General features: G+C 33.3%; 2 protein-coding genes across 2 annotated transcripts; one reads left to right on the top strand and one right to left on the bottom strand.

Moving 5' to 3' along the window:
• Positions 1-2384: 2384 nt before the first annotated feature.
• LOC145087999 (6,7-dimethyl-8-ribityllumazine synthase) lies at positions 2385-3603 on the top strand. Its single transcript, XM_079026173.1, has 4 exons — positions 2385-2770; positions 2890-2955; positions 3080-3252; positions 3320-3603. The coding sequence occupies exons 1-4, from the start codon at positions 2473-2475 to the stop codon at positions 3512-3514; spliced, it is 732 nt and encodes a 243-aa protein (XP_078882299.1). The 5' UTR covers positions 2385-2472; the 3' UTR covers positions 3515-3603.
• Positions 3604-11903: 8300 nt separating this feature from the next.
• Positions 11904-13009, bottom strand: LOC145088000 (non-specific lipid transfer protein GPI-anchored 6-like). The gene is made up of 3 exons (XM_079026174.1): positions 12613-13009; positions 12390-12491; positions 11904-12061 (listed from the first exon to the last, which is right to left on the bottom strand). Exons 1-3 carry the CDS (start codon positions 12938-12940, stop codon positions 11940-11942), a joined length of 552 nt encoding a protein of 183 aa, XP_078882300.1. The 5' UTR covers positions 12941-13009; the 3' UTR covers positions 11904-11939.
• Positions 13010-19605: the final 6596 nt, after the last annotated feature.

The following is a 19605-nucleotide window of genomic DNA, read 5'->3' on the forward strand; positions in this document are numbered from 1 at the left end:
ATAAGGTCTAGGTTTTGCCAAACTTGTCAAGTGGTTGTGTTCTTTGTGAGAATCATTTGAAGAAGAGGCTGAAAGATGGTTTTATGGATCCTTATTTTGACAATGTATGCGAATACATTCAGATTGATCATGGGGCTTGGGAGCTTTGTTATGAGGTTCTTGAATATGTCCGGATACGCCATAGCCGGTATAGTGACATTCAAAATAACCCTCTCTACATGTCATGGTTGAGACACTCGAGTTCAAGGATTAGCAGGATATACGTTTTGATGTTCGTAATTCATAAGAAGTTTTTTTTTCGTATTGCTAAAATCACCGATGAGAAAGAAGGTGATCCTCAACATAAGAGGAGTTAGATGGCGGTTAGATTTAGAAGAGAAGAAAGAGAAAATATTTTGATAATAAGATTAACGGAAGATATTTTCTAAAAACTCTCTATACCACTGACAAATATGATTTGTCCTTAAAATTATATTTTTATTATCAAGTAATATTATAGTAATACAACAATAAAACACTGAGTGCATACAAAACAATGATCGAAGATATATTGATATACATACATAAGTATATAAAATAAACATTAACCACCTCTTACTCCACATAATGACTAACCAACAAATACTTGATTTAGGGAAACATTTTTTTTTTCATAAAATGCCATTTTTTTAACGACAAATCTAATCTACTCCTAAACTACTCTTTAAATTCACATATGTCAACGACGAGACTTGAACCCTCAACCTCAAGAAGGGAGGGCAACATCGGATACATCTGGGCTAGAAGCCCTATTAATGCTGATTTTTGTACACATCGTGTGTATATGCAAAAGATACATAGTTTTTTTATGAGCTTATTGATGGTGGAGACTAAAAAACAAAGACGAACCTTTTGGTTCTCTTGTGTTAAATCCATTCATAATCTCAAACTTATTGATGGGAAACCTAACATTTCCCAAATTGAGATGGAGTTTGAAGATAGAGGAATTAATTGGGCGAATCTTTTCAAAAGGCAAGTGGGAAAGGAACACTAAACATTTTTTTGGAAAGATATTTGGTGTAGGAACATTACTTAGAAAGATAGATATCCTAATCTTCATGTCATTGAAATTAATAAAGATTGCTTAATCATGGATAAGGTGATTTTCAACCCCGGGTTGGATACTCAATGGAATTGGTTTTGGTAAAGGCAACTGAGAAGGGGATGAAAAGCTAATCAACTTTCTGATTTGATAAATCACCTTGTTAATTTTCATTTTTCAAGTACCCCACACGGATGGTTGTGGAGGGATGATAAGAGGGGTGGTTTTGCTTCACAGGTGAGATTGTTCCTAGATATTGATGGCGATAACAATTTTTGCTTTTTCAATTGGGTTAAGTGGATTCCTATTAAAATCAATTGTTTGTGTGTAGATTATTAAAAGATAGGATTCTCACTTTCATTAACTTGAGTAATAGAGGTGTGGTTGTTTCGTCATGCTTGTGTCCCTTCTGCAATGACATTATGGAAGAAGTTGATCATGTCTTTTTTTCATGCGGTTATGTATGGGGTTATAGAAATGGTTATTGGATTGGTCCTCCATCTTACAAAGTCAACCCTCATCTATTATTGATCTGATTGATATGTTGAAAGTGGACATAGGTGACAAAAAAATAAAAAATCTGCAATTATCACTTATTTATTCTACTTTTTGAACAATTTGGAAAACCCGAAATGAGGTGGTGTATCGGAATAAAAGGCGTCCAAATTTTGTTTCTTGTGGATGAAATTAGCATTTCAACTTTTAATTAGATTAAATCTAGATCTAAGTTTAACTTAATCGATTGATTTGTATGGTATATCTCCCCTATATCAAACTTTTTTTTGTATTCCAACCTTGTTTAATTTTTTTCGTTTAATGCTAATTTTTGTTGCCTGCTCTTTTAAAAAGTTTTAAAAAATGGATGTGGCTTATCTAGGGATTGACCAGCTAAATGGATAAGATCATTCATGCAACGACGTCGTAAATATCTACTTCACTATTATTGTCTGAGGATAACATACTATGATAGTACCCATCAATATACACGGTTTGATACTAGCCCCCCCTTAAACTTTAATAAATGAACAACTGCATCCCCTATATTTTACAAACGAAATTTAACCCCACAATCTTTTTTGGCCTAAAGGTTTATTTTACCGTTATATAAAACTAATACCTCATAAAAATGACACAATCATTGACTCTAAACACCCTATAAACAACACAAAAGTTAAGTACGTCATAACTAGAATAGAAAAAGTCAATCAATAATCTAAACACAGCCTAAAAGTCAAAGGGCAAGTGTGACATATTTTAGAAATAGAAGGCAACCCAAAGGCAACTTATACTTTGCTCTAAAATCATAAGCTCACTGCATACAACAAAGGGTATCAGTGAATCTGTTTTCATCCTCGGTTCAAATCAAGATTCCTCTCAATTTTTCCAAGAAAATGCTTCTAAACACTCCCACTTGTACACACACCTTCACCACCATAAATCACCATCACACCATCAGTGCTCCAGTTTTGCCCAAAACCCTATTTCCCATTTTTGGTAGAAAAATCAAGGGGTTTTCATCAAATTGGAGATTTATATCCGACTCAACAGCTGGGACTGGAAGAAGATCAAGCATCAAAAGCTCATTGATTGAGGCACCTGTTCTATGGGCTGGAAGAGTGTGTATATTCTATGTCCTCTTGAAGGCTGGTTTGGCTGGATCCCCTTCTAATCCACTCGCCTCCACCACAGGTTTTTTTTATCTTCTTTACTGTAAATCTATAAATAAAAAATTAAAAGAATATATTTTTCTGTCGATTTGTTGGTGATTTTGTTTGATCTTTGATCTTTGATTGATTGATGATTTATAGAACTTGAAAGTGATGGTGACGATTTGGGTTTCGCTAAGTGGTTTGAAGAGTTCCGAGGCAAACCAGGTGAGTGATTTACTTTTTCAATTTTAAAGAATACAAACAAAATGTTGGACTTGTTCATTAAATAAATCCAGGTTTTGTTTTGTAAAAAGATGAAGTAACGCTAAATCGTGTTTTCTATGAGCAGAAAGAGAAGCAGCAGATCAAAGGAAACTGGTAAGCAAATGGCACCCTACAACCAAGGGTACCCTTAGGCGAAACTACAGGATCCCTTCAAAGGCCGAAGGGCGTCGTCTTCTCAAAGCCATCGCATCCTTGCTTTCAGATGACGATCACTTCCGAGATGCCACATCCCACAAGGTAGGTAATTCATTTCGTTCATCTTCCTTTTGTGAATTTGATCTGAAAATTGTACGATTGGTTTTAGGGTTGTCAAATTAGAAGGGAGAGTGCTCATGGAGAAACCGTATGCTGCAACAACGTGAGGGCTTTGTTTGATGAACTTCCGACACCACATTTGGTTGTGGAGATTACTCCTTTTCCTGCTGGCCCGCTAACGGAAAGTGATTATGCTAGGGCACAGAAGTTAGAGAAAGTTCTTAGGACTGGTCCTTCTGTATGATTAATTTCATCATCTTCTTGTATGTAACAAACTAATATCATGTACATATACATCGTCTTTTAAGCACACCCAAAAATGGGTTTTCCAAATCTAACCTAGAGGAAGAAGTATGTATTTCCTACTACTCAAGAGCATGAAAGATGATCTCCATATGACTGTTAGGGTTAGTAGACCAATTCTTGACAAAATTGCTGAAGGCAGAACGATTCTTGTGTGAGAAATTTGAGATGGATCGTTGATTGTCGATTTGAGATTAGTATTAAAATGCAATAAACTAATAGGTTTTTTCTTGTCCAAACCCACATTCTTGATGACGCACCACGGTTAGCAGTTAACAAATTAAAATAATATAGATAACAAAAAACATAGTTATTAATCCTAAATTTACACACTTTTTTGTATATAACATTCAAATGAAAATACTTCTTTCTTCCAAGATTGTAAATATAAAATGTTCTATTTCAACAACATAATCCATCTCCACTCCTTCCATGTATGAAATATTAAAAAAAAATTACAAAGTAGGATGGTATAAATGATAGTTCGTAGAAAATAGAAAGCTATAAAAGATGTTTTAAAATTTTGCATTTCATGTTGTAAAGACTATTTTACAAAGTAGAGTGCTATAAATGATAGTTTCCAAAAAAACGTTATAAAAGAAAAATGTTTTTTATTTTTATTTTTCAGTCTATGTTCAAAAAAAAGAAAAAGAAAATACCATTTACAAAATATAATGTTATAATGAGAGATTCTAACGTTGTCTTATCCAAAGTGGAATTTGCATACCAGATTGTGAATGGGCATGTCTACCGAACCACAAAATCAGGAGAAATTAGGTTTTTTAAACTATAAAAAAATTATAATGGTTCTAAATCGACAAAATGGTTTATGTAACTTTCCTAAAGTTATAATACATTATTTTAACCTTTTACAAAAGAGGACAGTTGAATAAAACTTATAACTTGGTGAAAATGACAGACATGATTGGTTGATCAATATCTAATGGAGTTGCATAATATCCCTTTTGAAGCCACATGTATGAGCTCAAAATCTCTACCTCTGATTTCTTGTGATCCTGCTCCATGTGTCATTAATCAACCTTCTTAGATTAAGGTACAATATAAAGTAATCTGATCACACTTTTTACAAATAGCCAAACAATGCATTCTTAACTGAAAGTAAATTTGATCCCACCTTGTTTTAAATTCTCAACACAGTCAAACAAAATATTGTTTATGAAATTGAGAACAATGTTAAAATCATAACTTTGCACCACAACTACCAATCGATCTATGGTTTCTTTTTTACTTTATGCATATGCTTAAGTTCTCTTTCAATTTACCTGCAAATTAACATATATAAACCACATAAATCAGTATCACAAATTCACATAATAACAAAAAAATGCTTAAGGGAAATATGGATATAACAACTAAAAAAATCTTTCTTTGGCATTTTGACAAATACTTGGTGGACATAATTCAATGAGCTGAGAAATTAATGTGTCCTAATGACACATATAAGAGTCATTAACTACATGAAATATTACCATAATAAAATATGAAATACATTAATTAAAGTGATTATGTCTCGTTGAAACATATAAAATGTATTAATTATATAGAATATTCTCTATAATTAATGTATTTAACATTTAATTATGATAATTATTTTTTATAATTAATATTTCTTATATGTGCCCTTAAGGCACATATTAAAAAGTCCCATAATTATTATGATGTATAACGTATAGTTACGACACACATAAAAAAATCTCATAATTATTATGATGTATAACGTATAGTCACGTAAGATCCACTATCTTTACCAATTGATGCTATATTATTTCTAAAAATACTATCATCATGACTCTGAAACATCAATCACAATGAGATGTAGACTTCAATGACGATCATAATATTCGTTCTTGACATTTTTTTAAACACATTTTTTTTTAAATATATAGTCATTTCAGTTTCAACTATTATAAAAGTTGCAGCTTCTGTTTACGGATCTTTTGTTTTATTTTTATTAGTTTTTGTTAATCCTAACTTTCACATATGCTCCAAAGTAGACTTGAATCATACATATAGACAAAATGCCTGTTGGTTTTCTTCATTATACTTGATTAAAGAGTTCGACAAGTCCGTCTAATTCCTATTTAACTATATTGTTGTTCTTTGTTTGCTTCACTTCATTTTATATATGAGTATAATCCTAATTAAATTAATCCAATTTATAGACTAAATATTGTACACAAGTTTGTAAAAGATTTATGATAAATGACGTTGCTTCTTCGAGTTAGAACTAAGAACTAGACAAAATTATAAGAATAGTGTATGCGTTGTGTCAAAACTAGCAAGTTTGGTCCAAAAAAGTTTGGGCTTGCAATGATGGTCTAATAGTTTGATTTTGTTGTGAATTTAGTCTAGTTTGGTTTGAACTTTTTTGTATTGACGATTTTGTCCCGTATTATTTTTCCATTTTTTCTTTATTATAATAATTAAAAAAACTATTAAAAATAAAACACAAATAAAATCTCTCTCTCTCTTCACCTGAAAAGGAAAGAGAGCCGGAAACACTCTTGTCGACTGTCCAACCCCCTTCCTCCTTCTTTCTTCGACAATTGCAACCTAAACACCTTGCATCCATCTTAGTTTTCATCGAACTCATAAGTGTGTCTTCATATTTCCTTCTTCTTCAGTTGAATCATGATTTTTTTTGGTTCATAAACGAACTCGCACACACACACACACACACAAATTGATTTGTAAAAACGAAAACCACCCCTTTCCCTTTGTCGGCAAATCGAATTAGAGCTCCTGTTCTCCTCAATCGAACGTTGACGGTGACGCTGGGGGTTCAGATTTGTTGTTCTTCGGTGTTGCGGCAAAGCAACCCTAATCAGATAGGTAGCGGCGACAAAACCCTAATCCGAGCTAGGGTTTGTTGTGGCTCCGGCGACCTCGAGCTTCATCTCTATCCTTCTCGGACAACTGTGAGATCGACTGTGAAACCCTAATCCGAGCAGGGAGGAAATGCTAGATTTTTGTTGAAAATGACCACCATTGTAGTTCATCTTCGTGGACATGAATTCGTGTAGTTCATCTTCGTGATCATCTTTGTAACCCTAATCCGATGGTGTTTTTGGGTAAGACATGAATTCGAGTTTAAGGGAGGTAGAGGATTACCTTCTGATTGATTTTCAGCTAAAACGGAGGTGGTTGACGGTGGAGGTGTTTATAAGCTCTGTTTGGGGCTGTTTTTGTCGCGATTTGACAGAGCTAGACATGAGAGGTGTTTGTGGTGGTGTAGGCACGGGTGCAAACGAGCCGAGCCCGGGCCTGGCCAGGTTCGGTTTGGGCTGGTTTAAGTTATACGAGGCTCAAGCTCGGTTCGATTCGAGCTTTCTTTTACTGAGCTCTGCTCGAGCTCGTAAAGAATTATACAAGCTCGGGCTCGGCTCGTTTGTCGTTTGATGTGCCTAAATAAGCTTAAGCTTAGTTCAAGCTCGTTAAGAAGCTCCTTTACTAATACCCGAAATCCATAATTTCCCAAATATGTTTTTATTTTAATATAAGAAAATAATGATAAATTATATTATATAAATGCTCGTTTAGGCTCGCAATCCTAGTCGAGCTTAGTGACACAGGCTCGAGCTCGAACTCGTTTGATAAACGAGCTTAATATTAAGTTTGAGCTCGGCTCGGGCTCGTTTAAAATCGGTTTCGAGTCGAGCTTTTAACGAGTCGATCCCGAGTAGCTTGACTCATTTGCACCCCTAGGTGTAGGGCAGTAGGTGGCCACGGGATCGGGCTAGAAACGACAACGAAAGAGACGGTGGCAACCAGTATTTTCCGGTTGCTTTTTCTCGGCAGTTTAAGCTTCCGTCGAGGGCTGTTTTTGTCTCGATTGGCAACAACAACAAACATCAAGGCAGTAGGGTGTTTGGGGCTGCAATTGTTGAAGAAATTAGGAGTAAGAGGGGTTCGACAGTCAACAAGCGTGTTGTCGGCTCTCTTTCCTTTTCAGGTGAAGTAAGGGGGTGGGGGGAGGGAGAGAGAGAGAGAGAGGTTTTGTTTTATTTTTAATAGTTTCTTAATTAATTGTTGTAATAAAACAAAAATGAAAAATAAAATAATAAAGGGCAAAATTGTCAATACAAAAAGACAAAATTGCAAGAATGGTCCCTATGGTATGTCAAAACTAGCATGTTTGGGTCAAGACGATTAGGGCTAGCTTCAATGGTCCAAAAGTTCATTTTTTTGCAAGTTTGGTCCAATTTTGTTTGATTTTTTTTGTATAGACAATTTTGCCTTATTATTTAATTTTCCATTCTTGGTTTATTACCATCAATTTAAAACAATTAAAATAAACAAAAATAAATTATCTCTCTCTCTCTCTCTCTCTCTCTCTGGGTTTGTTCTTTTAAACTCAAGAGCACATGTAGTTATGAAAAAAAAAACATTCACTTTAACTTTTATGGCTTTGTTCTTCAAAATACACACACATATACACACTCAAGAGCACATATACACGATCTCTTATAAACACATACACACTCAAGAATAATCATAGAAATCGTTCCGGAAATGAAAATCACACACAAAATATGGGTTTGTTGTTAAGTTTGTCCCTAGATATTTAAGTTTGTTCTTGAGTTCCAGAAACGAAAATCGAAATCATTCAATTTGTCCTTAGATAACTGTATGTGTGTTGAAGAACAAAATTTGTTTGAATTAAGGATTATATCAAAAAACACACTCAGATCAATGCAATCAAATCTCCTTCTCAAACGGACCATGGGCGGATCTCAAGTCCGGTTTACCCACACAAATGGAGCAGCGAATCTACCAACACCCCCCAGTACCATCGTTGCTTCTTCATCTTCGATCATGTCTCAGCTTAAGGCTCAGGTCATGGCTTCTCAAGCAACTGATATTGACGCCGACGACGATGGCCTTGACTTCCGATTTGCTCCTCCCTCTATAAACAGGAGGCCTCCCGTTAATGCTTACATCATCGCACATAAACAACTTTACCCTTTCAAAATAAGAATCGATGCATGCACCTTTCTTTCCCTTTCACACAGTTTCAAGAACAAAAGTGCTTCTCCAACCGCCGTCGCCTAGAAATCACTCGCCGAAAACCCTAGCAATCAACCGCCGCCGTCATTCCGATGAACGCCAGGTTTTTAAACGGTGAGGTCGTCGGAGAATGAGAGAGACAAATTGATTGTTTTCTTGTACGTCGGGGTGTGGTTTGTAGAGGCGAAGTGGGATGATTTCCGATCTTTGGTTGAAGTTCGCTTAGGGGTTTGTTTATTTGAGAACTCTATGGTTGAGGTGGCAGACCGACAGTGATGGTTACTGTTAGGAGGGTGGAGGCATTGGATCGATAACCACAAGAAAGATCAAATATAAATACACACATCAATTCATACACAAACCTAGAAAAGACACGCCCTTCTAGTCTTCGTGATCGTTCCTCAATTGAAGGGGTCTTCACATCTCTTTCTGATTCTCAAATGGAGTTGAGTTTACTCGATGTTTACACGAGAGTGAGGGAGAGAGGGTATTTTATTTTTAAATGTTTTTAATTGTTGGTAATAAAACAAAAATGAAAAAGTAAATAATAAGGGCAAAATCGTCTTTATAAAAAAGTTTAAACCAAATTGGACCAAACTCGCAATAAAATGAAACTTTTGGACCATTAATGCTAGTCTAAACATTTTTGGCCAAAACAAGCTAGTTTTGACATACAACAGGGACCATTCTTGCAATTTTGTCATACAAAAAAGTTCAAACCAAATTGAACCAAACTCGCAACAGAACCAAACTATTGGACTACCTTTGCAAACCAAACTTTTTAGGATCAAACTTACTAGTTTTGACATACCACAGGACCGTTCTTGCAATTTTGTCTTAGAACTATGATTAATAATCACATGTTCTCTTTTGCTAATTAATAATGCGGCTGAGGTAGAAGAGGGTGAATGCATTATATGATTGTGTTTAGTGGCGGACCTTAGTGTGACATTTGGGGTCCCGGGTCACTGCTTAATTTCCGGCACGCAGTGTAAATTATTTATTTATTTATTTATTTTTATTTTTTTTGGTTTTTTCTATTAGGTGCACTCGCTTGAAGTACGAGGGACATCTCTACTAAAACAGTCTGTATCCGCCACTGTTTGTGTTGTGTTTGGATGTATTATATATATATATATATATATATATATATATATATATATATATATATATATATATATATATGCATGATTAATTAATTATTTTGATGTATACATAATTATGTATGGTCCACGTTCTTTACCAAATGATGTTTAATTATTTAAGAAAATGTCAATATCAATGACTCAAAAGCATCAATACATCAATAACGAGGGGTTAATATCATTGTATGACCATAAACTATGCGTGTATTTGTTTGGTCCTTGATCAAATTTTCATGTATTTTGAATCATTAAAATATGCTTTTACCTGTTAATTTGACTATTTATATGATTTTTGCCTGATAAACATGGTTTCCAGCCGTGATGGTAGTGTTGATTAAATATTGTAATTTCATATAGGAGGTTCAGGGCTCAAATTGATACACACAAAATATTAATAGTGTTTTGAAATTGACAACCTACCTAGGTCTTAGGACGAATTGAACATGGTTTAGATGATAAAATTTATCATTTTCTTTTAAACATTGTTTCATATAAGTGATCTCGTGTTCAAACTCTTTATTTTTTGGACGTGTTCAACGTGTAGCTTTTAGGCTTCTAATTTTTAGTTTTAAAAAAATCTAAGAAAAATAGAAAAAAAAAGCTTCATACCTCAATACGATCTTATAGTTTCTAGTTAAAATAAAAACTTTAAATCCAAAAGTTATGAATGTTTTTCATAAGTAATTTTACATCTTTTATATATTTTTGGAGAGCATCGTATACAAATAAAGCTACAAATACCATATTACAACTAGTTTAGTATTTATTTATATTTTCTTGACTTTCTTATTTATTTATTTAATTATTTTTTTAATTTATCATTAGAAGTTTTTTTTGTCTTCCATCTGAACTTTATGAACATCCATTTTTTCACAAGATCTGAGAAGACGAAGGCCCTAATTTTTTGCATAGCAATCTTTCACGAAGATATGTTTTATTACATCTCGTGTTTTTCATTATCTTCGTATTTGTTCTTTGTTTTGCAAAACTAAATACATGTCGATCGATTTAAGATCTCGGCAAGTATTTGTATTCATTTTTCAGATCTTCATAGGTGTTCTTCATTTTCCTTTTGTCCAGATCTTTATTTGTGTTCTTCGTTTTTGTTGTCCAGATCTTCATATGTTTTCATCATATATGATTTTGTGTTCTCCAATTTCCAGATCTTCATATGATTTTGTGTTCTTCATCTAAGAATTGGGCATGAATTAAATAATATTTAACGGTCAAAGATAAGGCATGGTGTCATACACTCAAGTCTGCCCCGTGACACTGGGCATGAATGAACTCACTAAAATATGAAATCAATTTTTTGTCCTAAAAAATGAAAATGACAAGTTTTTAAGCTGTTTTCGGTTGTTGACAGTTGATAACTATAATAAAGAATGCCTGTAAATGCATGTCTTTAACAGAGTTTGAGACAATCGGAAAGATTGAAACACCACACATATTCCTGCAAATTCATTTTTTGGATCATGAGGAAAACATAGTGATTTTCGTTAGATTCAAGATCCAATCTTGAATAGAAAGATCAAAGATGAATCTTCTGGACAAATTCTTGGTGGAAAATTTATGTCTCGGGACACTGAATCACATGCCTATATGTGCCCAAAAATTTGTGCTCGTGTTTTAGGCAGTTATTTTTTTTATTTTTGACATGTTTTTAACAGACTTTGAGGAAGTCAGAAAGATTGAAAAACATCACACATGTTCTAGCAAATTCATTTTCTGGATCATGAGGGAGACACAGTGATTTTGGTTAGATTCAAGATTCAATCTTTAATAGATAGTTGAATCCTCTAGACTGATTATTGGCAGGAATTTTTGTCATCGGACACTACAATCAAATGCATCTAGCTGTTTAAAAATTCATGTTTTAATCTTCAATCAAGTACGTTTTCTGTTTTGTATAAGCTTCTGTGCATTCAACTTAGTAATTTTACATTTGTTTGTTTATGTTTTCAACTTATGGTCATTGGTCACACACCAACTCTTGATAGCTAAAAAAAGACTTCATAATTCATTCTAATAAAAAACATACATGCATATAACATATGTAATCCGTATTGATTGGTAACATAAGAACCGTCTATCTATTTTATTTTACATTAGACGTCTATTTCAATTTTCAGCATCAAGATATTGGAAACCCATTAATGATAAAAATGAGATATTAGACATTTATTGAAAGATTTAGACAATTTGAAAGAGAAACATGATGATAATGTATAAAACCGCACAAATCTTCTCAAATCCCAACCATTTCTTTCCCCTGCCAACATCACTTGCTTCAATTTTGCCGTTGCTTGTGTCCCCTTCAATAATATTAATTAAATGACAATTACTCCCATGCATCAATTATTTAATATGATAATGGTCATTACATATATTTTCAAAAACAAATAAATAAAAGCATATATATGTTTTAATAAATGAAATCATATATACGGTTGTTTCATGCATGATTCTGATTGATAAATTATCGTTCCAATAATTAATTAGTATATATATTTGAAAATTTTACATATATTTGTTAGTTATGATTTTCAAAAAAACCAAAACAATAATTCATTTGATTCTTGAAGGTGGAACTTAAAAAAAAAAAAAAAAAAAAAAAAAAAAAAAAAAAAAATACTAATTTACCTGATGGAGAAGCTACGTTGGTGATGTTGTTCTTTTTTGCGTTTTTTCCATAATCTTCAAAAATCTTAGCCTCTGGGGAGTTGGGTGGCAGCTTCATAAGCTCTAAAAACACACACAAACAGTAAAATAATACATTAAATCACTATAGCAGACAAAAGGAATATATAAAGTCTGAAAAACTCACAAACCCTACAATTAATTCATGTAACAAGTTATAACTTACTAGGACACTCAGTGATGTTAGTAGGCGTATGACATGAATCAGGCAAACCCAATGCTAAGGTGGCATTGATCTTGATTCCGAGCTTGGGGTCATCACGATCCTTGACCAAGATGCATAGACATCTCAAGTTCTTCTGCACGACTTGTTTGAGCCCAGAGCAACAGTCCATGGTTGGAGTCTTGGCGTCACCACTCACATAAGGTAGGCATGTGGCTAACCCAATCAAAGTGTCTGCACACTCTTGTTGGTCTTTGTCGAAGTCTCCCTTAGCCAAACCTACAAACACCATCACCATAGCTAGCCATGGAAGCAACTTCCGTGAACCCATTTTAGATAGATGAGAAGAAGTTCAAAGAAGATTATAACTAGCTAGTTGGAATGTTAGATGCCCTTTTATGCTATGATTGGGGGTGTTGATTTATAGTTATTGTGGTTAAAGAGGCTATAAAAGGAATATTTAATTAGTTGATAAAAGTTGTCCCATGGTCTAGATGTTTGGTTTGATATGTTTCTGAAGGTTCATTGAACTTTTTTAAAATTTCGTATAAAATCAAATATTTGTTTTTAGAAAAAAAAAATTAACATTTGATTTGATTATATCCTCTAAAAATTAAGAATCTTCCATTAATAATAGAATATTTTTTCGATGGAAACTTGATACCATGATTAACATCATAAACGACCGGTAATATAGTTTGTAGTAATTATAACAAAATATCTGATTTTTTTTATTCAAATGTTTTTTTTCTTTTGTCTTTTACAAAGACATTTTTTGATGTTGACAACATTAACTTTCAATTTAGCAAAAGAAATAACTTCGTGTTGTCATATAACTTGATAAAAACATATAATTTTTTTATATGAGTTAACATGAGTTGGATCATTTGAACTAACTCATAACATATTATGTAGTTTGTTATTTTATTTATTTATTTATTGTATTCTAATACAATAATTAACTTCGAGATAAAATAATGAAATGGAATGAAAAGGCGCCCGTGAAGAAAGCGGGGTTGTCCTTTTATGTTGATGTGTTTTGGCCCCGTGATAATATCGAGACTTATGCCCTTCACCATATTTGTTGGAGTATTTATTAGTTTCTTTTAATGTTCCTTATCCTATAAACCATGTGTTTCTCCTACTGGTATTTATTAAATATGATACAAAATATATTCGAATGGATCTAGATCCATTTTTATTTTGTCTTCTTTTAGGTTGATATGCAATTATAAATAAAATTTAACGCGTGAACGGTTGTCAAATATATGGCTTTAGCAATTTGAACTCGTGACGGTAGATAAAGTTGTTGTTTTGGGTCTAACATAGAGTTATATGAAACAAGAGTAATTTTGGTAATATGTGGTAACGTTTCACCAAAACTATATAAAAGCTAGTTTATAACTTGTAAGTGATAAATAATTTCCTATAGAAAATGGTCTTTTGAATTTTATGAAATGAAAAGAAGCTCAATGTCGGGAAAAACCAATATATAGTATTTGTGCACTAAGCCACAAACTTAAATGGTCAATGAAAGAAATTGCTCACAAATTCTATTAAAAGTATTTTTAAAATGTACATAAATGTTGAAATAAATAATTGTTGTTATACAAATAAGATCAAACTAACATTTTGGTTATTCTATTTTAAGTTCATTTTGTGGTGTTATTGGTTTCAAGGTTTTACGGTTTAAGTTATTGAAAGGTGAATGATGCAAGGTGTAAATGGAGCAAATATTTTATGGGTTTATATGCGGATCTTCGGATCTTGTGTGACCCGGGTACTTAAGGGCTGAACAAGTGGAGGAGAGTCATTAACCAGTTCATTCAGATTTTGTGTGCTCTCTTGTTCTCTCGTTTTCACCTTCTCTGATTAGGGTTAGTTCTTAGAGTTTGTACAATCTGTTGTCTAATCTTGTAGATAGGTTAGTTTTATGTTGAGAAAGTTGTATAGCGAGTAGTGTAGGTATTTTGTAGTGAGGTTTCCCTGTAAGTTGATGAAAACCATATGTCTATTGATCCTCAAATGATATAATAGATGATGATGTTGGGTAATCGTGTTTCTACAAATTTTTACATGGTATCAGAGTTATAAGGCTTCGATTTTGGCCTCTGATTGTTTCATCGAAGCTTCGTCTTCTTTGTGAATCAGGGTAACTATACTTGTTTCCTTTTGATCGCTTCTGGTTTTTCACTATATGTTTTGATCTAGTTTTCTTTCATTGTTCGTGTGAAAAACTAGGGTTTCAGTCTTGTTTTTTGGATCGATTTGTTCTTTATTATTTCGTCGATCTTGGTTACTGCGAGTTGTATGTGTCTCTTGCAGATTACAAGACCTGTTCATGGCTTCATATCCTTTGGTTGATTGGAGATTGATCTCTTCTACTGGATCGGTCGATAATCTCGCTAATATGAAATAACTCTCTAAGGATCGGAGTTCATCATCGATCAACATTAGTAGGGAACAAATCTTGAGAGTCGATCGGTTCTTTATGTTGCTTAAGCTCTTCAGTCTTCAGAAATGTTTGTGAGGGTTTCTTTTCCCTTTTTTATATTGTTCTGGGAGATCCTGGTCGTCTTGAGTACGCCAGTTCCTTTTGTGTTGCTTATCATTGTTTTTTCTTGACACTGTGATCACTTGTCTTGGTCCCCAACATACCGTGGTGACCATCTAGACTTCAAGGCTTTCACTGTTGTTTGTGTTTTCATTTGTAATTGAGATTATGGTCTTATATGTTTGTTCTTTATTACTTGTTAATATAACGGGTCCTGTAATTGAGTCTTCCAGTGGGTCTAAGCCTGATCCTGCTGCAAACTTTGATGACCCTTTATATGTTCATCCTTCTAATAATATTGTTACTGGTGTTACAAGTATTAAGTTTTTAGGAACTAAAAACTATAGAATATGGCGTAGTTCTATGGTTAGAGCCTTAAAAGCTCGTAATAAACTCGGTTTTACTGATGGAACAGTTTCTAAACCTACTAATGATACTATTAAAGAATCTAAATGGGAACGTGCAAATGTTATTACTTATTCTTGGATCCTGGGGTCTATTTTCGAAAATTTGTATGTTAATCATGCCTGCTCTGAAAGTGCTAGAGAATTATGGAATGATTTATCTGAAACTTATCATAAAATTGATGGTTCTATTACTTTTAATGTTCATCAAAAATAAATTCACTTACTCAAGGTAGTTTGCCCTTATATGATGATTTTAGTAAATTAGATTCTTATTGGAAATCATTTGATGGGCTAATTAATCTTACTGAGTATACTTGTGAAGCTGCAAATACTTTCAAAAATCATTCAAAGTTAATGAAATTAATGCAATTTTTGAGTGGGTTATATGAGTCTTATAATCAGGTTAAAAGTCATATTTTGTTAATGGAACCTCTTCCATTTGTTAAAACTACTTTATCTTTAGTTTCTCGTGAGGAGTCAAATAAAAGTCATAATTCTAGTTCTTTAAACTCCAATTCTAACACTTCGTCTCCCGCTTTTGTGTCTAAGTTTGTTGATCAGAAGAAGTCTAAATCTAAAGGTCAAATACCACAGTGTAAACATTATGGTCTTAAAGGTCACTCTATAGAAAAGTGTTTCGAGATAACATGGTATCTTAGAGATTTTAAACCAAAGTCTGATTCTAACAATCAAAACAAGAGTTTCTCTGGTAATTCTACTTCTGTTTTTTAGACTGAGTCTTCTGGGTCTAGAACTAATGATAATGGTAATGATTGTCGTTATTTTACTACTAAGCAATATGCTAAGTTTCTCAATCTCATTGGTGAAAGTAAACAAGATTTGGATGAAACATCTACCAATGCCAATATGGCAGGTATTTCATGCAATTCTTTTCTTAGTACTAATAATAAGTGGGTTGTTGACTCTGGAGCTAGTCAATATATGATTAGTTATGACTCACATCTTCAAGATTTTGTTGATGTATCTAAACTGAACCTTAGGGTTAGTCACCCAAATGGTTCCTCTGCCCAAATTAATAAAATTGGAAGCATGCAACTGACAAACACTCTTACTCTATTTTGATGTGTGCGCAGTTCCTGATTTCAATGTTAACTTGTTATCTATTTGTAAGCTTTGTAAGGACGGTAAATGTGAAGTTGTTTTTAATGAACATAATTTTCATATTCAGGATTCACAGTCCAAGGGGACGGTGGAGACTGGTAATCAATCTGGGGGACTTTATTATCTTGATCCCCATGTTTCAGGTAATAAGTCCTCTATTGTTAAAAAAAATTGTTGTGTCTATAAGTTTACTTGCCACAATAGACTTGGTCATCCAACTGATGAAGCCTTAAACATCCTTAAAAATAAACTTAATTATAATAATGTTTCTTGACCTCATTGTGAGGTTTGTCATAAATCTAAGCAGACTAGGGATGTTTTTCATAATAGTCTTCATGTAACTAAGGTTCTTAGTGAGCTCATTCATCTAGAAGTGTGGGGACCATATCGTATTGAGTGTGTAGGTGGTTTGAGATTGTTTTTTTACTATTGTGGATGACTTCACTAATGCTACTTGGGTTTTTCTTCTTAAATCTAAAGAAGAAGTTTTTTAAAGTTATGTTACTTTTGTTAACATGATTAAAAATCAATTTCAAGTTGTTATTAAAACCATAAGGACTGATAATGGAACTGAATTTATAAAATTTCATTTTAAAACATTTAATGATAATAATAGGATTGTCAATCAGACTTCTTGTGTTTACACTCCACAACAAAATGGAGCTGTAGAGAAGAAACACAAGCACATTCTTAATGTTGCGAGCTCTCTCATGTTTCAATAAGGAGTTCCATTAAAGTATTAGGGTGATGCTATTCTTACATCAATATTCTTGATTAATAGAAATCCTTCTATTTTAAAAGGCTTGTCTCCTTATGAATTAGTTTATAAAATATCTCCTTTAGATAATCTTTGTGTTTGTGGTTGTTTGTGTTTTTCTACAAATCTAAATAATAATGATAAATTTTCTGCTCGTGCTAAAAAAATATGTTTTTATGGGTTATTCTTTAGACAAGAAAGGGTATAAGGTTTTAAGTGTTGATTCTAATTCCTTGTTTGTTTCCAGGGATGTTAAATTCTACGAGTCAGTGTTTCCGTTCGGAATGCAAAATACTTTTTTTTGGTATGTCTAGTGATAGCTCTAATGGGTTTTATCGGTTTTCCTAAGATGATTTGGTTCAATATGAGTCCTTTATTGATGATGGTTTGTATAATTAACTCATAGACTGGATCATCAGTTTGATGGTGCTAGTTCTCCTTTGAACCTTAATAGAACAGATCCTACAAAAGAAAGTTAAGATACTAGGTTAGGGTTTGAGGAGTCTTTTGTGCCTTTATATGTTGGTTCTAGTCCTAGTTCTCCTATTTCTCCTGTCTCTCTTGGTTCACCTGTCAGGACAGAGGAAAGTAGTCGTTCTATTGTTGAATCCCTCGATTCTCAATCAATTGGTCTCACGCATACTAGGAGGGAGAGTCGTCTTCTGTCTAGGTTGAATCACTATGTCATTAAGGGAAATACAAGTATGACATTGAGAAAACACTTAATTACTCTAATTTGACTTCTGAACATAAGTGATTCATTTCTAATCTTGATAAAACCGTTAAACCTCAGTCTTATTATGAGGTTTCTCTTGATCCTCAAAGGGTTAAGGCCATGAATCAAGAAATGAAAGCCTTGTATAGGAATAATACAGGGGTAATAATTAAATTACCTAAAAATAGGAAACATATTGGTTGTTGTTAGATTTACAAAATTAAACACAAGGCTAATGAGGAAGTAAAAAGGTATAAAGCTTATCTTGTAGCTAAAGGATGCAATCAAAGAGTTGGTATTGACTATGAGGAGACTTTTGCTCGTGTAGCCAAAATTGTTACTATTCGTGTTGTTATTACATTGGCAGTTAATTATGGTTGGAATTTGTATTAATTTGATATAAATAATGCTTTATTGTTTGGTTCTCTTGAAAGAGGATGTTTATATGGTTTTACCTCCTGGATATCATAGTAAAAATGACAATAGGGTATGGAAGTTGTTGAAGTCTTTGTATGGTTTAAAACAGGCTCCACATAAGTGGAATGAAAAATTGAGTAACTATTTAGTTAGTTTTGGTTTTAAACATAGTTTTAATGATTATTCTATGTTTGTTAAGGTTGTTGAAAAGATTGTTATAATTTTACTGGTATTTGTAGATGATATCATTGTTACTGGAAATTATGAATCGGAAATTAATAAAGTGAAAGATTTTCTCGAGTCTCGGTTTCTTATAAAAGACTTAGGAAAATTAAAGTATTTTTTGGGTATTGAAGTTGTGGAAGTTCCAAATGGTGTTTGTTTATCACAGAGGAAATATTGATTGGAAGTACTTCATGGATTTGGTATGCTGGTTTGCAAACTTGTTAAGACCCGTCTTGAGTCAAATCTTAACTTTGAAAATAATGATGATGTTTTTTTGAAAAATATAACTAATTTTTAGATACTTGTTGGAAAACTCATTTACATTACAATCAAGGTTCTAAAAGGCTTGAGGCGTGGCGTGGCGGCAAGGCCAAGCCTCAAGCTTAACGAGTTATAGCAAGCCATGGCGTTTTTCAAGGCGTGATGTAAGGCGGCGATTTTGTATTCATTTATAATTATATTACCGCATAAATATAAATTTATATCAAATATACCTAGTTTTTAGAAGTGTTATATCAACAACTAATAACAGAAAGTTAATAAAAAACACAATACTTGTATGTCCGATTAGAAAAGGTATAAAAAAGAGCAAAAAAACGTGTCTCAAACGAAAAAACACGCGCCATAGCACGCCATAACGCGCCATGGCACACCATATCACGCCTTGTCACACGCCACGCCTAACATCAACGTTATGAAGCTTTTCGTAACGGCGACGCCGTGCCTCACGCCATGGCGCGCCTTGGCGCCCTCCATGGCGCGCCTTTTAGAACACTGATTACAATTACAAGGCATGATA

This window comes from Lactuca serriola, chromosome 2, assembly GCF_051521515.1.
Source record: "Lactuca serriola cultivar US96UC23 chromosome 2, Lser_US96UC23_V15, whole genome shotgun sequence".
Lineage (NCBI taxonomy): Eukaryota > Viridiplantae > Streptophyta > Magnoliopsida > Asterales > Asteraceae > Lactuca > Lactuca serriola.